Raw genomic sequence first — 19,858 nt, 5'->3', positions numbered from 1 at the left:
ATTTGTACCCCGCCCATCTGCCTGGGTTTCCCAGAGCAGCCTTTTTCAACCTGTGGGTCCCCAGATGTTGCTGAACTACAACTCCCATCACCCCTAGCTAGCAAGGCCAGAGCTCAGGGATGATGGGAGTTGTAGTCCAACAACATCTGGGGACCCACAGGTTGAGAACTGCTGCTGTAGAGGGTTTTCTGTTGTAATTATTAGATTGTCTGCTTAGGCTCTGACCTTATAGGCCCTTTGTCCAACTTTAATTCCTTGTATTCTAGGGTCTTCTCTTATTGCTTTAAAATATACTTCCAGAAGTGTGATAAAGAGGAGAGGAGAAAGAGGGCAGACCTGTCTTGTTCCCTTAGAGATATTAAAATCTTCTGATATTTCACCATTGATAATTAGTCTGACCTTTTGGGAATTATAACTCGCTTTTATGCCACTACATATTTTCTCACCCAAACTCGTCATTTCCAAAGTTTTTTGCATGAATGCCCCTGAAACATCAAATGCTTTCTCCGCATCCACCAAGAGCAGGGCTGCCTTTTTATCTGGTCTCATTCTAGGTATTTTATTGTATCTACAGTGGTGCCTTGCAAGACGAAATTAATTCGTTCCGCAAGTCTCTTCGTCTTGCGAGTTTTTCGTCTTGCGATGCACGGTTTCCCATAGGAATGCATTGAAAATCAATTAATGCGTTCCTAGGGAAACCGCCTTCAGACCAGGTCCGGGGACAGTCTGTCCCCGGACCTCTTCTGAAGGCTGGGGGGGGGGGGACAAGGTCTTTTCTTCCCACCCCCAGCATTTTAAAAAACCCCGGGACAGCGGAGGACTTCTCCGCTGTCCGGGCGATCTTAAAATGCTGGCGGGCGGCATTTTAAAATCGCCCCGGGACAGCGGAGGACTTCTCCGCTGTCCGGGGCGATTTAAAAGCCCCTGGGAAGGCAGGCAGGGGGGACAAAGACTTTTGCCCCCCGCCAGCCTTCAGAAGAGGTCCTGGACCTCTTCTGAAGGCGGGCGGGGGGCGAAAGTCTTTGCTCCCCCCCCTGCCTTCAAAAGCCCTCCGGGACAGGCAGACAGGGGGGAGCAAAGACTTTCGCCCCCCCGCCCGCCTTCAGAAGGTGTCCCCTCCCCCCCGCCCGGCTTCGGAGCACCGTTCCGAAGCCGGGCGGCGGCGGGAGGTGTCCCCTCCCCCCCGCCCGGCTTCGGAGCACCGTTCCGAAGCCGGGCGGCGGCGGGAGGTGTCCCCTCCCCCCCGCCCGGCTTCGGAGCACCGTTCCGAAGCCGGGCGGCGGCGGGAGGTGTCCCCTCCCCCCCGCCCGGCTTCGGAGCACCGTTCCGAAGCCGGGTGGCGGCGGGAGGTGTTCCCACCCCGCCGCCCGGCTTCGGAGGAGCCTTCCGAAGCCCGGCGGCGGCGGGAGGAGGTGTCCCCGCCCCGCCACCAGGCTTCGGAGGAGGTCCGAGGACTGGGGAAGACGCGCTGCGCTTCCCCGCTGTCCCTGAGATTTCCCTATGGGCTGTCGTCTTGCGAAGCAAGCCCATAGGGAAATTCGTTTTGCGAAGCGCCTCCAAAACGGAAGACCCTTTCGTCTAGCGGGTTTTCCGTCTTGCGAGGCGTTCGTCTTGCGGGGTACCACTGTACTAAGAATCATAAAGGTAAAGGGACCCCTGACCATTAGGTCCAGTCGCAGACAACTCTAGGGTTGCGGTGCTCATCTCACTTTACTGGCCGAGGGAGCCGGCTTACAGTTTCCAGGTCATCTGGCCAGCATGACTAAGCCGCATCTGGCGATCCGGAGCAGTGCATGGAAACGCCGTTCACCTTCCCGCTGGAGTGTTATGTAATAAAAAAATTTAAGGCCTTTTATATATAATAGGTAAAGGTAAAGGTGCCCCTGCCCGTACAGGCCAGTCTTGACAGACTCTAGGGTTGTGCGCTCATCTCACTCTAGAGGCCGGGAGCCAGCGCTGTCCGCAGACACTTCCGGGTCACATGGCCAGCGTGACGAAGCTGCTGTGGCGAACTGGCACCAGAGCAGCACACGGAAACGCCATTTACCTTCCCACTAGAAAGCGGTACCTATTTATCTACTTGTACTTAAGGGTGCTTTCAAACTGCTAGGTGGGCAGGAGCTGGGACCAAACGACGGGAGCTCAGCCCGCCGCGGGGATTCGAACTGCCGACCATGCGATTGGCAAGTCCTAGGCGCTGAGGTTTTACCCACAGCGCCACCCGTGTCCCTTTTATATATAATAGATGTTCATAAATGTACCAACCAAACACGTACATAGATACGTGGACCACGTGTCTGGAGCAGCACGGGAAGACTGTCCTGAAACCATTTTGACTCCCAAACTGACGAAATGTATTCTCTGCAAGGAGGGAGGGGTGAGGGGCCTTCCCATTGTCTCAGGAATTGGGTAATCACCGTCTCAAAGGAATGGCCAGACTACCAGGAAAGGCAATCAGATAAGACATTATCACATAACCTGGCAGACAGGAAAAACAACAACATTCAAAGTTCTGTTGTAGACCACCTTTTCTGTGGTGTAAGTATGATGTTGGTGGGGGGTGGTCTTGGGTTACACCCCTTCTGTGATGTATGTATGATGTATGGAGGGGTGGTCTTGAGCTCCAGGGCAGGGAATTTAAAAATTCTATGTAATGGCAGGCACACCTTTGTCCGGGGTCCTCCTCCTTTCTCCTGCCTGTGAGGGGAGCAACCTGTTGCAACAGTTCAATAAAGATCAGGCTTACTAGCTGCTTTGCTTCTCAATATTCTCTGGTTGGCTTCTTTGATTTTCTCCAACTGATGGAGAACCGGCAAAGGACTCTATAAGGGCTCTTGTGACCCCCATAAGGGAATAAGGGCAGATTTTGTTTACAACAGGTACCTATTTATCTACTTGCAGTTTGATGTGATTTCGAACTGCTAGGTTGGCAGGAGCAGAGACAGAGCAATGGGAGCTCACCCCTTCGCGGGGATTCGAACAGCCAACCTTCTGATCGGCAAGCCCTTAGTGAGGACAATATATTCTTGCAGGAACTGGGAGCCAAAGCAGGCACAGTCCAGCTGGGGCAAAGTATGATCTTATATTCCCTATGCACACGTTCCCTCCCTCCTCTTCCCATTGGTTGGGTGCTACAAGGTTTTCCTTCCCCCAGTTATCAAATAACAGACAAGAGGCTGAACGTGGGGAGAAGCTTCTCCTTCCTCCTCTGAGTTGCCTCCACTTCCGGCTTCACCAGCAGAGATAAAATTGGAGCTGGCAAAGGAGGGAGGGGAGGAGGCGGGAAGGGGGGCTGCATTGTGCGGAGGAGGGGGCTTCTTCCTAATTAAGCCTCCTAATTAAGCGCCCTCACGCCCTGCCTCCCACGCGGGGGCTCCCATTCCCGCCCCACTGCCCAGGATGTGGGGTGAGTGCAAAGCCAATGGCAGGGAAGGAGGGAAGGGGCTTTGCGAGGGGGTCCAGGATGAGAAGCCCCCGGACGGGGAGAAGAGAAGGGAGGGAAGGGAGCTGTTTTCTTAAAGGGGGCTTGAAGGGGAGGGGGGGGGAGAAGCTTCCTCCTGCAGGGATCTGGTACAAAGGGAGTTGCAGGGAAGGAGGGGGGAGAGGGGTGGGCATTGCTGGCCAGGATCGCCTTAATAGTATTACAGTGCTACCTCGGGTTACATACGCTTCAGGTTACAGACTCTGCTAACTCAGAAATAGTACCTCGGGTTAAGAACTTTGCTTCAGGATCAGAACAGAAATCACGCAGCAGCAGCGCGGTGGCGGGTGGTCCCATTAGCTAAAGTGGTGCTTCAGGTTAAGAACAGTTTCACGTTAAGAACGGACCTCCAGAACGAATTAAGTATTTAACCCAAGGTACCACTGTAATTTAAATTTAGTATCTATACCCCAGCAGAAGACCCCTCGGAGGAGGACCTTATCTTTAGGCAACAGGCGAAAGCATTGCTCTTCTCCCAGGGGTTTGGCTTATTAAACAATCTTTGGACTTTACAACTGAGTTGGGGGGGTGTTGTTTTTATTTCTTACTCTGCTATGCATCTCTGTGTTTTTCTCTTGGGTAAGGTAATTGAGAGAGCGGTTGCCGAACAGCTTGGTTGGTTTCTGGAGGAAACATCGGCTGTAGATCCATTTCAGTCCGGTTTCCGTCCTGGTTTTGGGACCGAGACGGCTCTGGTTGCCCTAACAGACGATCTCCGTAGACAACTGGATCGAGGCGGGTCAGGACTGGTGATCCTTCTAGATTTGTCATGGTCGATCATTATCTTTGCCTTTGACATGGTCGATTATGATCTTCTGGACCACCGCCTCGCAGACGTGGGGATACAGGGCATAGCCCGTAACTGGCTGTGCTCTTTTATCTCTGGTCGGGGACAGAGGGTGGCACTAGGGAGGGAAATGTCGTCGCACCACTCCTTGGTGTGTGGAGTGCCACAGGGCACAATTCTCTCCCCGATGCTTTTAAACATCTTTATGCGCCCCCTTGCCCAGATTATCCGGAGCTTTGGGCTGGGCTGTCACCAATATGCTGATGACACTCAGCTCTATCTGCTGATGGATGGCCACACCGTCTCGGCCACACCGACACACTGACCAGATGCTTGGAAGCTGTGGCTGGATGGTTTTGTGGGAGCCGATTGAAACTAAATTCTTCGAAGACAGAGGTCCTATGGCTGGGTCGGGATGACATGGGGATGAGGGACCAACTCCCTTCTCTTGTGGGGGCCCAATTAGTGCCATTGCCTTCCGTTAAGAGTTTGGGTGTAATCCTTGACGCCTCCCTTTCCAGGGAGGCGCAGGTTACAGCAACAGCCAAGGTGACATTTTTCCACCTTCGCCGCATCAAGCAGTTGGTCCCTTACCTTTCCCGCCCTGACCTGGCCACAGTGATCCATGCGACAGTCATCTCTAGGCTTCACTACTGTAATTCGCTCTACACGGGGCTGCCCTTGAAACTGTCCCAGAAACTCCAGCGGGTGCAGAATGCTGCAGCGAGGCTCCTCATGGGGTCTCTGCCATGGGAACATATTCATCCAGTGCTTTTCAAGCTGCACCGGCTCCCGGTGGAGTACAGGGTCAGATTTAAGGTGCTGCTTTTGACCTTTAAAGCCCTTCACGGCCTTGGACCCTCGTACCTATGGGACCGCCTCTCCCGGTATGCCCCATGGAGAGCCTCAAGGTCCATAAATGGCAACACCCTAGTGGTCCTGGGCCCTAAGGAAGTTAGATTGGCTTCAACCAGAGCCAGGGTCTTTTCAACTCTGGCTCCGGCCTGGTGGAATGCTCTGCCTCATTAGACCAGGGCCCTGCAGGATCTGATATATTTCCGCAGGGCCTGTAAGACAGAGTTGTTCCGCCTGGTCTTTGGCTTGGTGCCAATTTGATTCCCTCCCTCTCTTTTTTCTTTCCTTCTCCTCCTGCGAGGAGGCTACATTTTAATATTTTAATGTTTCAATATTTTAATGTTGTATTTTAATTTTGTTTTTAAGTTGTAATCATTCAACTTGTTTTTATTATTGCTTGTAAGCCGCTCGGAGCCCGGCCTTGGCTGGGGAGGGCGGGGTATAAAAAATTATTATTATTATTATTATTATTATTATTATTAGCTGCCCTGTGATCTTTGGAGGAAGGGCAGTATAGAAATTTAAAGAACAGCAGTAAAAATAGGAACCCCTCTTGCGTTCAAGGGGAGGGGTTGGGACAAAGTCTCTGACCAGCATGCATAGCAGGATGCGCTTAGGAGGGAATAATAATAATAATAATAATAATAATAATAATAATATAAATAAATAAAAACTGTGTTGCCTCAGCCACTCTGGGCGGCTTCCAACAAAAACACCAAAAAATTTAAAACATCGAAAACTTCCCTATATAGGGCTGACATCAGAAGACTTCCATTTTGTAGAAATGGCCTTTGAATTTAAAGAAATGCCCTCTTTAAGGAACCAGGTGGTGTAAACGTGTATGTTGTCCTCTAGGTCCAAACACATAGTAAGAGTTGGAATTCACTTTCTCTCCTAAATCCTTTATACTTGTAGTATTCTCATCAATTTTTACTGAGAACTCGGCTATTCGCCTATTTGTTTCTGCCCCCTGTTTCATTAAGAATTCCAAAGATTCATTTATTTTGCAAAGTGCTTGTGCCACTGGATCAGAAGACATAACTTTTGGTTTTGTTTGCACAGCTGCAGTTGCTCCTGTACTTCCTGCGCCACCAGTTACTGAGACCCTTCGCTGTTGTGGAATATCAGTCTTGTATTGTCTACCAGACCTGGTGGTTTTTTCCATAACACTCTCATGCAGCCAAGGTCACCTACAAACTTGTTTTGAAAGGGAAATTTCCAGTGGCTTTGCAGTTCTTACAATTGTAACAAAGTCTCCTCTAGGGGGAGAAACTTTCCGGTTTCACTTCACAGATAAACAAAATATCTCCTTAAAATGTCCCAGAAAATGCCACAGTTTCAATTTCTTTCAAAAGTTATTTTATGCATGAAACAGTCCAGCAACTTTATATCCTTTAGCAGAGTGATTTCAAATGTCCCTTCAAAAGATTTGACACATTGACAGTCTCTAGCCGGCTTCCCCTGTCAAGGCAGTCCGTCCCAGGGTTTAAGGCAGCAGATGTAATTTTACTCTCCCTTTTCTAGCAGGTAAATAGGGCAAAGTATCCTCTCCCTCTGCTCCTGCTGGCAAGAGGGGGTTCTCACTTTGACGTTAGATTTACTTAGTCCCACTGTAAAACAGCTCTTTATATTACAGCTTGACAGTCTCTTTGTTTTTCTCTGTAGTCCGGAAAGGCAGACTTCCCTTTTATACCTTTCCCGTCTCAGTTCCCAATTCTTTTAAATTATTTTTAAGTCCAATAGGGTCTTTTAATCCTACTCACGGGTAGTTGCTTTTGAATCCAATTTTCAGAGAAGAATCAGCGCTCTCCGTCAATGGCGATGCGGCTTCGCTCCGCGGACTGGGTGACGACTCTCAGTACCGCACCACTCACCCGCTGCCACTCGGAAGCCTTTAAAAAGGCTTCTTCCTGGCTTCGGGGGGGCGCCAAGGGTACCCGCCGAGTCTCCTTGTTCCCAGGCTTCACCGCCTGCGATTTTTGAGGGCCCCTGCTTCGCCGTAGCAGCAGGACTCGAACCCGCGAAGCAGACTCCCTCCGGAGCTCGGAGGGATGTCCGCCATTAAACGCTGGCGCTTCCTTCTTCTCCATGCAAGGGCCACCCATGTATTCAGAGCAGTCCTTTGCAGATTAACTCTTAAGTTCCATGGGATCTACTCTCGGGCCACTAATGTGCATACCATGCCAGCCTTAGGAAGGGAGGTGGGACAGGCAGGTGAAAGGAATTGCCAAAGGTGTTTTAAAAGGGGTGGAGGATATTGGGAAGAGGGTGCCCAGTTGGTGCTTCTCCAGGGGCAGCAGAATGTCTTGGGCAGGAGAATCCCTGCAGGGGCTCTGAGACTCCCTTGGCTTCTTCTTCCCTCCCTCCCAGGAAGCTGCAACTGGCTCTGGATTCTGCGCTCCTCAGGAAGCTGAAGCTGCAAACCTAGCTGAGACTGAACCTGCAACCCTGGCCAGGATGGAAGGAGGAAGATGGACGGTTCACCTGGTCAGGCTGTCTCCCTCATCCCTCCCCACAACCTCTGAGCATTCCCTCCCAGGACCCTTGGAGAAATCTGGTGAGTTCCAGGGGAGAGGAGATGGGGACAGGGATAGATGGATGGTGGAGGGAGAAAGAGGAAAAGATGGAGAGGAGACAAATGGAAGGAGGTTCCTGAACGTAAGAAGGAAGGGGTGAGGCCTTCTCCAAAGCAGCTCTTTGTTTCTTTAATCCCTTTCATAAAGTACAGTGGTATCTCGGGTTACATACGCTTCAGATTACAGACTCCGCTAACCCAGAAATAGTACCTCTGGTTAAGAACTTTGCTTCAGGATGAGAACAAAAAACGTGCGGCAGTAGCAGGAGGCTGCATTAGCTAAAGTGGTGCTTCAGGTTAAGAACAGTTTCATGTTAAGAACAGACCTCCGGAACGAATTAAGTACTTAACCTGAGGTACCCCTGTAGTGGGGGACAGATTTTCTTCCTCCAGGGTTTTAAATCTTAGGAGTTACAGTGGTACCTTGGTTCTCAAACATAATAGGTTCCGGAAGTGTTCCAAAACCAAAGCGTTTCAAAACCAAGGCATGCTTTCCCATAGAAAGTAATGCAAAATGCCAAGTGGCCAAAATATTGGGAGATCTTGGAGCAAGAAGGAGATAAATTGAAATTGCAGAGTTTTGAGAAATTAAAAGATAGAATGCGAGATTGGCTTCATTATTATCAAATAAGAGAGGTATATAATTTGGACAAAAAAATTGGCTTCCAGGTGGAAAAATCAAAATTGGAAACAGAATTGCTAGATCCCAATACAAAGATACTTTCAAGAATGTATAACTTGCTGTTAAAATGGAACACTCAAGATGAAACGGTTAAATCTGCCATGATTAAATGGGCACAGGATGTTGGACATAACATTATGTTTGCTGACTGGGAACAGTTGTAGACCACAGGTATGAAATTTACGGCATGTAATGCCTTAAGAGAGAATATTATGAAAATGATATACAGGTGGTACATAACACCAGTCAAGCTTGCAAAAATCTATCACTTGCCCGATAATAAATGCTGGAAATGTAAAGAAACTGAAGGTACATTCTTTCACCTTTGGTGGACGTGCCCAAAGATTAAGGCTTTCTGGGAGATGATCTATAATGAAATGAAAAAGGTATTTAAATATACCTTTCTGAAGAAACCAGAGGCCTTTCTCCTGGGCATAGTCGGCCAATTGGTACCAAAGAAGGATAGAACCTTTTTTATGTATGCAACAACAGCAGCAAGAATACTGATTGCAAAGTATTGGAAGACACAGGATTTACCCACACTGGAAGAATGGCAGATGAAAGTGATGGACTACATGGAATTGGCAGAAATGACTGGCAGAATCCGTGACCAGGGAGAAGAGTTGGTGGAAGAAGATTGGAAGAAATTTAAAGACTACTTGCAGAAATACTGTAAAATTAAGGAATGTTAAAATGATGTCGGATGGAAAATAAGTGGTATTGGTAAAAAGATTATCAAGAATATGTAAATATGGATTGATAGTGGTTATAAACATATGGTTATAATAGGTTAAGATATTGAGTAAAGATAAATGACAGAGGGTAAGGATTTGCTGAATTAAATATCTGAACTGGAATACAAAAAGGGAGGCGTGAGGAGGTCAGGAAACTAGTAAATGAAGTATAAGATATGAAATTATTGATTTTTTTTCTTTTATTTTTTTCCTTTTTGTTAACTGTTTTCTATTTTGTATTTTTCATGTGTTCTGTTTTTGTATTTTTGTAGGTTTTTTTTCTTTTTTAAGGTTATTCTTTGTTCTTATTTGTTAAGTCTAAACTTTGAAACTTTTTAATGTTTTTACAATCTCAATAAATATTTTTTTTTTTTTTTTAAAGAAAGTAATGCAAAATGGATTACCGTATTTTCTGTCCCATAGGACGCACCTAGTTTTTTTGGGGGGAAATAAAGGAAATTTTTTCCCCTTTATTTCCCCCCCAAAAGCAGGTCGGGGAAACCGAACCAGGTCCAGGAACAGCGGGATGGCGGCGCTGCGCCTCCCTGCTGTCCCCCGAGCTTGTGGGGCTGGCCGATGTCTGTCCGGCGTGAGGGGCGCTCTGCTTTAGGGCGCCGGACGCTCTGGGAAGCAGGCTGCTATTCGCAGCCTAGACATCCCTGCGGGACCTCCTGCAGGGCTGCCTAGGCTGCGAATGTGTTCCCGAAGCGCCGGGCGCTCTGCTTTCAGGGCGCCCGACGTTCCGGTAAGCAGGCTGCTATCCGCAGACTAGACATCCCTGCGGACCTCCCGCAGGGCTGCCTAGGCTGCGGATGTCTTCCTGAAGCCTAGAGAGCGAGAGGGGTCGGTGCGCACCGACCCCTCTCGCTCTCCAAGCTTCAGCGAAAGCATGCATTCGCCCCATAGGACGCACCCAGATTTCCCCTTCATTTTTGGAGGGGAAAAAGTGCGTCCTATAGGGCAAAAAATACGGTAATGCGTTCCAGACTTTTAAAAATAACCCCTAAAACAGCAATTTAACATGAATTTTACTATCTAACAAGACCATTGATCCATAAAATGAAAGCAGTAATCAATGTTCTGTACCATAAAATAAAGAAGACAGTATTGTTGATGATAAAAATTACCGTATTTTTCGCTCTATAACACGCACCCGACCATAACACGCACATAGTTTTTTGAGGAGGAAAAAAATATTCTAAACAAAACAATGGATGTATGATTTTTGTGGTTCATGCTGTGGGCACAGACATGTGATCTGACGGTGAGTTTGGGGTAGCCCAATGCAAAAATCCTGAGGATCCATGTGGATCCATGCTTTGTAAGCATGTTTTTGCACCTCTGCAGGGGCTCTTCTCCCGCTTTGCTGTTTCAAAGCAAGCCACGGAGGAGGGAAGGAAGGGGAACCATGGATCCTCTGCTCACGACTGCAGCAGATACCCCGCCATCTGTAGGCATTCGCTCCTTAACACGCACAGACATTTCCCCTTACTTTCTAGGAGGAAAAAAGTGAGTGTTATGATGCAAAAAATACGGTAAAATTAAAAAAAGAAGCCACAATCAAAAATGAAAAAGCCACACAAACAAAAATGCAAAAAATAGGAAAAAACTAAAGCACCAAATGTCACCTCAGAACACTGCAACCAGAAATGGCTTGAATATTGATGGGGTGGGGGCTTAAATCAGCTGTGCAAGGGAACAAATGGGATGAAAAAAGCTTTAATTACAATGGGAGGGGGGACTTAAATTAGCTGCTCAAGGATACAACTGGGATGTAAAAAAACCTTAATTACGATGGGGGGGGGGACTTAAATTTGCTGTGCAACAGTAAAAATGGAAGCCCAGGAGCACGTTCTGTTTCCGAGGAAAAGTTCAAAAACAGGAGCCCCTATTTCTGGGTTTGCAAATGATGAATCAACAGAAGCATAGTCAATCTATGGACTTCCCTTTTTTTGAAATATTTTTATTGGTTTTTACAACTGCAAGTTTATATCAAATACATTTATATAATCAATTCCTGAGATTCTCTGAATCACATGACTTCGCTCCATCCCTTTCATGGGTCCTGATAGTACCGTATTTTTTGCTCCATAAGGCGCACCGGACCATAAGACGCACCTAGTTTTCAGAGGAGGAAAACAGGGGGAAAATATTCTGAATCAAATGTTGTACTAAACTATTTAATAAACTACTGGTATATCAGAGTGAGACTAAGAGGGACAGGAGCTGTATGTTTGTTTAGTGTGCAGGCTCAAGGAGCCAGCGGATCAGCTGAGACGCGGGGGATTTGCGTAATTTCCCCCTCTCCCTCATCCTCTGCCCTCCAGTCTCCAGCAGCCTTCCTTTTTTACTTCCTGGTTTTCACTGCGCTGGTGGCTCAGAGCTCGAGGTTGGTTGTTTTTTTTTTGCTGCTGGTTGCTTAAATTTTATCCTTCCCGATCTTTCCCCTCCTGTGTCCTGCCGTCCCTCTGCAGCCTCATTGCTCCGTTTAGGGAGCAGGCGAACCTTCTGCAGCTGTTGCTGGCTGCGCACCACTTTTAAAAGTGCCTGCTGGCTTTGAATCACCTGTCTCCCTTTACTATTTTACCTAAGGTATTTGCCCTGTGCCTGGGTTTTTTTTCCATTTAACAGTTTGCAGCCTTTTCCTTCCGTTGCTTGTTTTGAGGCAGGATAGATTTGAGCAAGTGATCAGGAATTGGATTGCAGGGGATTCGCCATTAGCTGTGTAAAAGCGCTCCTGCTTGAAGCCTTCTACGTTGTTTGTACACATGGCTACTGGTATCAGGTTCAGTTTGAGTAATAAGCAGCCCCTGGCAGCAATAGAATGGAGCATAAAAAAGAAGTAGGGGCACTGGGACCCAGACAATGCTCAAATCTATCCTGCCTCAAAACAAGCTGTAGAAGTAAAAAGCCCGCTCCCGCTCCCCTGCCCCTCATCCTGTGCCCTCCCCAGCCTTTTTTTTCCTTCCTGGTTTTCACTGCGCTCGTTGGCAAGGTGATGTCTCTACTTTTTCATTATATACCATTTCCCAAAATGATACTGTTATCTTACATGACCACCACATATAGCAAAAGGTACCCACTTCTTTACATTTCCAGCAGATATTTGAACTTACTCTATATGTTTTAGATAACTTACTAGGAGTCAAATACCACCAGTACATCATTTTCATGTAGTTTTCTTTCAATGTACAGCAAGCTGTGAATTTCAGATCTGTTTTCCAAAGCCTCTCCCAATCTGCCATTTGTATGTTATATCCTAAGTCCCTTTCCCATTTCGTCATAACTGATTTGACCTGTTCATCCTTTGTATACCGTTCTAGGAGCAAGTTATACATTTTAGACAGAACTTTTTATGTTACTTCCTAAGAGTTCTTTTTAAAATTGTGATGTCTCATAACTAAAACCTTTCTATTTGTCTATCTTAAAGATAGTGTTTAGTTGATGGTACTGTAACCAGTCAGTTACAGCTTCCCTTATCTCTTCAAAATCTTTTAATTCCAGTTGGTTTTCAACTTCAGTTAACAGCTCTGTATAAGTCGGCCAGTTACTTCTCATATTCAATTTTTTTCAGAGATATTGCTTCCAAGGGGGAAAGCCACCAGGGTGTTTTTTACTCAAGCAATTTTTTTTAAATAGATATTTATTGAAGTTTCAGAAATTATATACAAAAGAAAAACAAACAAAACACAGACAAAAAAGAACAAGTATAATTTCAATTCCTTATTTTCTTATGCCTTACTTCGCTGACCTCCTCCTACCTCCCCTTTCTGTATTCCAATTTCAAAATATTTATTCAGCAAGTCCTCTCCCTTAATTTCATTTAGATTTACCATTCTTTTCTTTTAACTTAGACATTACTACTATAAATCACTTAGCTCCTAAACCATCATCATTCTAACATTTATTAACCCTTTCTTCAGTTTATTTTTGATAACCTTATTTTCATTTAGTTTAGTTCATTTAAAAAAAGAGAAATCCAGTTTTATCTTATCCATACTTAATCATCGAGCTTATACCTCAGTTCATATTCTTAAAACATTTTTTCTAAGGTCGACCAAGATTCCCTTCCACGAATTTCCCAGTTTACATAGCAATAATAAAAAAATAAAAACAACAAAATAAATTGTAATTATGAACCCTTTGGATTCCCAAACTCCACCCCCCCTTCCCGGTTTCAGTCCCCAAAAGTATCCATCAGTCTTAATCTACTATCAGCCTGGAGATCTCACGTCCGAGGCACTTACCGTAATTGTCTTTCAGTTCCTCTCTGCCGGTCTTTTTGATAGACCTTGATATTAAACACCAAATCTTGGAGAGGCTCCGGCCCAACAGGATCCATGTTTTTTCCAGCTAGGCCTCCATACTTAAAAGTAGAGCCCATGGGGTGTTCCATTTCTTGTTTCTTGCTCCTTTCCAGTCCAAAAATCCCCAAAGCTCTAACCTCCACCTTAATCACATTTGTAATCCTTAGGTCTTCTGATCTCCACATAAGAAGATCTCTCCATTTCTCAATCTCCAATTCAGGCCAAGCTTTCCACATCAAATTTTTATTTTCCTTCATTGCCATCATGTCAGGCCTCAAAGTAGAATTCTCTTTTAGCATCTGCACACCGACTCCTCCTTCCTTTTCTTCAAGGGCAACATATGTCTCCTTATCCATATTCTCAAAACTCTCAGATGTCTCTATTTGTCCAGTTAAATGGGCTCCTTGTTTCCAATCCTTATCCAATCCAAGAATGTTATTTACTGTTAAATCCAGAGTTGAAACATTAGAGTCCAGAGTTGAAACATTTGTAGCCATAACATCAAATTGACCTTGTAACTTTCCTAAGAGAACAAATGCTCTATCCAATTCATCCTGGATTTTCCCACCTCCAGACATTTCTGTAATGTCACCAAGTCCCTCTAGGGGGATTTTAGTTCCTTAATATTCTTTTCAGCTCGAGTCCAGAAATCCAGTTATTTTGTAACAGCAATTCCTTATTGTCAACAAATTGTAACAGATTGTAACCAATGTAACCGGCAGAAACAACAATAACAGTGTTCTCTTTTTCCGTCTTGACAGCCGACTTGACAGCTGTCAAGCTCTTCAATACTTCATCATCAGGCTCTCGGGGCGGTCCCGGGTCCGGGGGGGATAGAACTTCAGCTCTCAAAATCAGTTCTTAATCCTCCAGTAAAGATTTTGTAATATCAAACCGTGAAATTAAAGTCTTTTACAAGAGAAAAGAGAAAATTTCTTACGACCTTAGGTAGCAGGTCCTTTGCTTTATGATGTTTACAAAGGGGGGGCGGACTTCCTTTTTAACCCTTCCCCGCTCGTTCCTAATTCAAAGAAATTCTTCCTTTAGAGCCCAAATTTCCATGTTACTCACGGGTTGTTACTTTGAAATCCGATTATTCAAAAGAAGAAGTCAGCGCTCTCCGACAATGGCTTGCGGCTTCACTCCACAGAAGAAGAGGAAGTACTCTCAGCACCGCACCGCACCCCGACCCCGTTCCAGAGCCTTTAAAAAGGCTCCTTCGCAGATCGGGGGGCGCAAATGGTGCCCGCCGAGTCACCACGTTCACAGGCTTCTCCACCTGTGATTTTTTAGGGTCCCCGCTTCGCCGCAGCAGCAAGACCCGATCCTGCAGAGCCGATTCCCTCCAGAGCTCGGAGGGAATCCGCCATTAGTCCCCTACTCAAGCAAATTTTTATACTTCTCCCATACCCTACAAATTTATTTTCTTATTATATGAGTCTGAAAAGCTCTATGCACCTTGGCCTTTTCCTACCATAAATATGCATTCTATCCATTATTTGTGTCCTTCCAGATCTAAAATACAGTATCTGTGTTTTCCAATGTAGTCCATTCCTGGTTCTAGCAGATACAGGCTGTTTCATAATAAAGTTTCAAACCCGGCAGGGCAAAACCTCCTCTCTCTCTTACATCTGTTAATAATTTATTTTTAATCCTTGATTTTGTCACTTGGATAGCTTGAAAAAGAGGATTAGACTGATGTCTGTGCTCTGCCCTCATGGTCCTAGGCAATAATGCTTCTTGATACTAGTTCCTGGAAAGCAAGGGAAGGCAGAGGGCTCTTGTACTCAAATCCTGCTTGCTGATTTCCCACAGGCATTTACCGTATTTTTCGCTCTATAGGACGCACTTTTTCCCCTTCAAAAATGAAGGGGAAATGTGTGTGCGTCCTATGGAGCAAAGACGCCATAGCCCAGCGACCCTCTCCCGGCTGGAGAGGTAACGCGGGGCTATGGCAGGAGCCTCTATAGCCGCGTGTCACCTCTCCAGCCGGGAGAGCGCGCGCAGGGCTAAAGCAGCCCCCCGCGACCCTCTCCCGGCCGGAGAGGTGACGCGCGCCTATGGCAGGAGCCTCCATAGCCGAGCATCACCTCTCCAGCCGGGAGAGCGCGCACGGGGCTAAAGCAGCCCCCCGCGACCCTCTCCCGGCTGGAGAGGTGACGCGCGCCTATGGCAGGAGCCTCCATAGGCCCGCGTCACCTCTCCAGCCGGGAGAGCGCGCACGGGGCTAAAGCAGCCCCCCGCGACCCTCTCCCGGCTGGAGAGGTGACGCGCGCCTATGGCAGGAGCCTCCATAGCCGAGCGTCACCTCTCCAGCCGGGAGAGCGAGCACGGGGCTAAAGCAGCCCCCCACGACCCTCTCCCGGCTGGAGAGGTGATGCACACCTATGGCAGGAGCCTCCATAGGCGCGCGTCACCTCTCCAGCCGGTAGAGCACGCGTGGGGCTAAAGCAGCCATAGCCCCGCGACTCTCTCCCAGCTGGAGAAGTGACGTGTGACTATGGCAGCAGCCTCTCTGCTGCGCCTTTACCCTGCTCCCTGACCTGCTCTTTGGGGCTGGTGGTGGGCTTCCCCCCGCCAGCCCCAAAGAGCAGGTCGAAAGGAACCTGAAGCCTGGAGAGCGAGAGGGGTCGGTGCGCACCGACCCCTCTCGCTCTCCAGGCTTCCAAGGTAGCTGCCTGAACGCACCTTAAACGGCACCTTGTTTTAGAGCGGGAAAACAAGAGGGGGAAAGTTCTCCCACTCTCTGCGCAGCGCCTCCTGCCGCTTCACTGAAGGGGCGCTGGGCAGAGAGCGGAAAATTTTTTTTCCCTTGTTCTCCCCCCTCTAAAACAAGGTGCGTCATATTGTCCGGTGCGTCCTATGGTGCGAAAAATACGGTAGTTGGCCACTGTGAGAAGAGGATGCTGGACTAGGTCGTCCTTTGCCCAATCGAGCAGGCTCTTCTTATGTTCTGATATAGGCATCCCCTAACTTGGCTCTCCAGATGTTTTGGGACTACAACGTCCATCATCCCTGGCTAACAGGACCAATGGGAATTGTAGTCCCAAAACATCTGGAGGGCCAAGTTTGGGGATGCCTGTTCTAAGATATTGCAATATTTTTACAGTTACTTGTGGCACAGTAACACGAAAGTTTGACTTCTTAATCATAGGGGAGACTGCTACTTGAGCCTGTGATCCTTTCCTCCCTGGACAAAGAGAAATACAGAGATGTGTCTAAGAAGCCAATTCCACCACAGATTATAAAATAATGCAGTTTATTAAGTGTGAATGGAGTGATCATGTGTTTTTCTTGCCATTATCTCACCTGAATTCCTAAAAGTTTGGAACATAGAGAGGACAGTGGAGAAAGGAGACAGTGTTAAAATAAGAGAAGGTGCATACTGGGACTGACATGTGTTCACTTCCTTTCTTGTCTTTCTTGAAAGTCTTAACAGGATTCTCTTCCCCCTCCCCCACTCTCAAACAGGTGAGGAAGATGTTGGCCAGAATTCTATGGAGCCATCTGTGAATTCATTGGGAAGAACAAAGAAACAGTTTAAATGCCTGGAATGTGGGATGTGCTTTAGTCACAGTGGAAGACTGAGGACACATCAACGAATTCACATAGAGGAGAAACCATTTAAATGTACTGACTATCGAAAGAGCTTCAGGGAAAATGGAACTCTTAGAAAACATCAACGAACTCACACAGTGGATAAACCATTTGAATGTATTGAATGTGCAAAGTGCTTCAGTCGAAATGGAAAGCTTAGAATACACCAACGAACTCACACGGGGGAGAAACCATTTCAATGTATTGAGTGTGGAAAGAGCTTCAGTGAAAGTAGAGCACTAAGAAAACATCAACGAACTCACACGGGGGAGAAACCATTTAAATGTCTAGAATGTGGAAAGAGCTTCAGTAGAAGTGAACACCTTAGAATACACCAACGAACTCACACGGGGGAGAAACCATTTGAATGTATTGAATGTGGAAAGCGCTTCAGTGTAATTGGAAACCTTAGAAATCATCAACGAACTCACACGGGGGAGAAACCATTTAAATGTATTGAATGTGGAAATAGCTTTAGTAGAAATGAACACCTTAGAATACACGAAGGAACTCACACGGGGGAGAAACCATTTAAATGTATTGAATGTGGAAAGTGCTTCAGTCAAAATGGAACACTTAGATTGCACCAACGAACTCACACGGGGGAGAAACCATTTGAATGTATTGAATGTGGAAAGAGCTTCAGTGGAAGTGGAGACCTTAGAAGACATCAACGAACTCACACGGGGGAGAAACCATTTAAATGTATTGAATGTGGAAATAGCTTTAGTAGAAATGAACACCTTAGAATACACGAAGGAACTCACACGGGGGAGAAACCATTTAAATGTATTGAATGTGGAAAGTGCTTCAGTCAAAATGGAACACTTAGATTGCACCAACGAACTCACACGGGGGAGAAACCATTTAAATGTATTGAATGTGGAAAGAGCTTCAGTCGATATGGAAGCCTTAGAAGACACCAACGAACTCACATGGGGGAGAAACCATTTGAATGTATTGAATGTGGAAAGGGCTTCAGTGGAAGTGGAGACCTTAGAAGACATCAACGAACTCACACGGGGGAGAAACCATTTAAATGTATTGAATGTGGAAAGCGCTTTAGTCAATATGTACACCTTAGAAAACATCAACGAACTCACACGGGGGAGAAACCATTTAAATGTATTGAATGTGGAAAGTGCTTCAGTCAAAATGGAAGACTTAGATTGCACCAACGAACTCACACGGGGGAGAAACCATTTGAATGTATTGAATGTGGAAAGCGCTTTAGTCAATATGTACACCTTAGAAAACATCAACGAACTCACACGGGGGAGAAACCATTTAAATGTATTGAATGTGGAAAGTGCTTCAGTCAAAATGGAACACTTAGATTGCACCAACGAACTCACACGGGGGAGAAACCATTTAAATGTATTGAATGTGGAAAGTGCTTCTGTCAAAATGGAACACTTAGATTACACCAATGAACTCACACTGGGGAGAAACCATTTAAATGTATTGAATGTTGAAAGAGATTCAGTCGATATGGACACCTTAAAAGACACCAACGAACTCACATGGGGGAGAAACCATTTGAATGTATTGAATGTGGAAAGAGCTTCAGTGGAAGTGGAGACCTTAGAAGACATCAACGAACTCACACGGGGGAGAAACCATTTAAATGTATTGAATGTGGAAATAGCTTTAGTAGAAGTGAACACCTTAGAATACACGAAGGAACTCACACGGGGGAGAAACCATTTAAATGTATTGAATGTGGAAAGTGCTTCAGTCAAAATGGAACACTTAGATTGCACCAACGAACTCACACGGGGGAGAAACCATTTGAATGTATTGAATGTGGAAAGCGCTTTAGTCAATATGTACACCTTAGAAAACATCAACGAACTCACACGGGGGAGAAACCATTTAAATGTATTGAATGTGGAAAGTGCTTCAGTCAAAATGGAACACTTAGATTGCACCAACGAACTCACACGGGGGAGAAACCATTTAAATGTATTGAATGTGGAAAGTGCTTCTGTCAAAATGGAACACTTCGATTACACCAATGAACTCACACTTGGGAGAAACCATTTAAATGTATTGAATGTGGAAAGAGCTTCAGTCGATATGGAAACCTTAGAAGACACCAACGAACTCACATGGGGGAGAAACCATTTAAATGTATAGAATGTGGAAAGAGCTTCAGTCGAAATGGAACACTTAGAATACACCAACAAACTCACACGGGGGAGAAACCATTTAAATGTATTAAATGTGGAAAAAGCTTCAGTCAAAATGGAAACCTTAGAATACACGAAGGAACTCACACGGGGGAGAAACCATTTAAATGTATTGAATGTGGAAAGAGCTTCAATGATAGTGGAAACCTTAGACAACATCAACAAACTCACACGGGGGAGACACCATTTAAATGTATTGAATGTGGAAAGTGCTTCAGTCAAAATGGAACACTTAGAAGACATCAACGAACTCACACAGGGGAGAAACCATTTGAATGTATTGAATGTGGAAAGAGCTTCAATGATAGTGGAAACCTTAGACAACATCAACAAACTCACACGGGGGAGACACCATTTAAATGTATTGAATGTGGAAAGTGCTTCAGTCAAAATGGAACACTTAGAAGACATCAACGAACTCACACAGGGGAGAAACCATTTGAATGTATTGAATGTGGAAAGAGCTTCAATGATAGTGGAAACCTTAGACAACATCAACAAACTCACACGGGGAGACACCATTTAAATGTATTGAATGTGGAAAGTGCTTCAGTCAAAATGGAAAACTTAGAAGACATCAACGAACTCACACGGGGGAGAAACCATTTAAATGTATTGAAAGGGGGAAGAGCTTCAGTCAAAATGGAA

At 46.0% G+C, this 19,858-nt stretch overlaps 1 protein-coding gene across 5 annotated transcripts in view; it reads left to right on the top strand.

Moving 5' to 3' along the window:
* Positions 1 to 18,451, top strand: part of LOC308469613 (uncharacterized protein) — a gene marked incomplete at its 3' end in the record, with an annotated part of 86,329 nt that extends 67,878 nt beyond the window's left edge. The window contains exons 1-4 of one of the 5 annotated variants that reach the window (XM_080992324.1): positions 29 to 576; positions 1,635 to 3,406; positions 7,494 to 7,680; positions 16,893 to 18,451. In XM_080992324.1, the coding sequence (XP_080848450.1) occupies positions 7,581 to 7,680; positions 16,893 to 18,451 (1,659 nt within the window). In that variant the 5' untranslated portion in view covers positions 29 to 576; positions 1,635 to 3,406; positions 7,494 to 7,580. Of the gene's footprint in view, positions 1 to 28; positions 577 to 1,634; positions 3,407 to 3,596; positions 4,221 to 7,493; positions 7,681 to 10,664; positions 11,504 to 16,892 lie in introns of those variants that run through there. The other 4 variants (XM_080992327.1, XM_080992325.1, XM_080992326.1 and 1 more) reach the window with 4 other exon arrangements.
* Between the last annotated feature and the right edge of the window lie 1,407 nt (positions 18,452 to 19,858).

This window comes from Podarcis pityusensis, assembly GCF_964106645.2.
Source record: "Podarcis pityusensis genome assembly, chromosome: 2".
Lineage (NCBI taxonomy): Eukaryota > Metazoa > Chordata > Lepidosauria > Squamata > Lacertidae > Podarcis > Podarcis pityusensis.
This window is presented reverse-complemented; position numbering and strand designations above follow the sequence as displayed.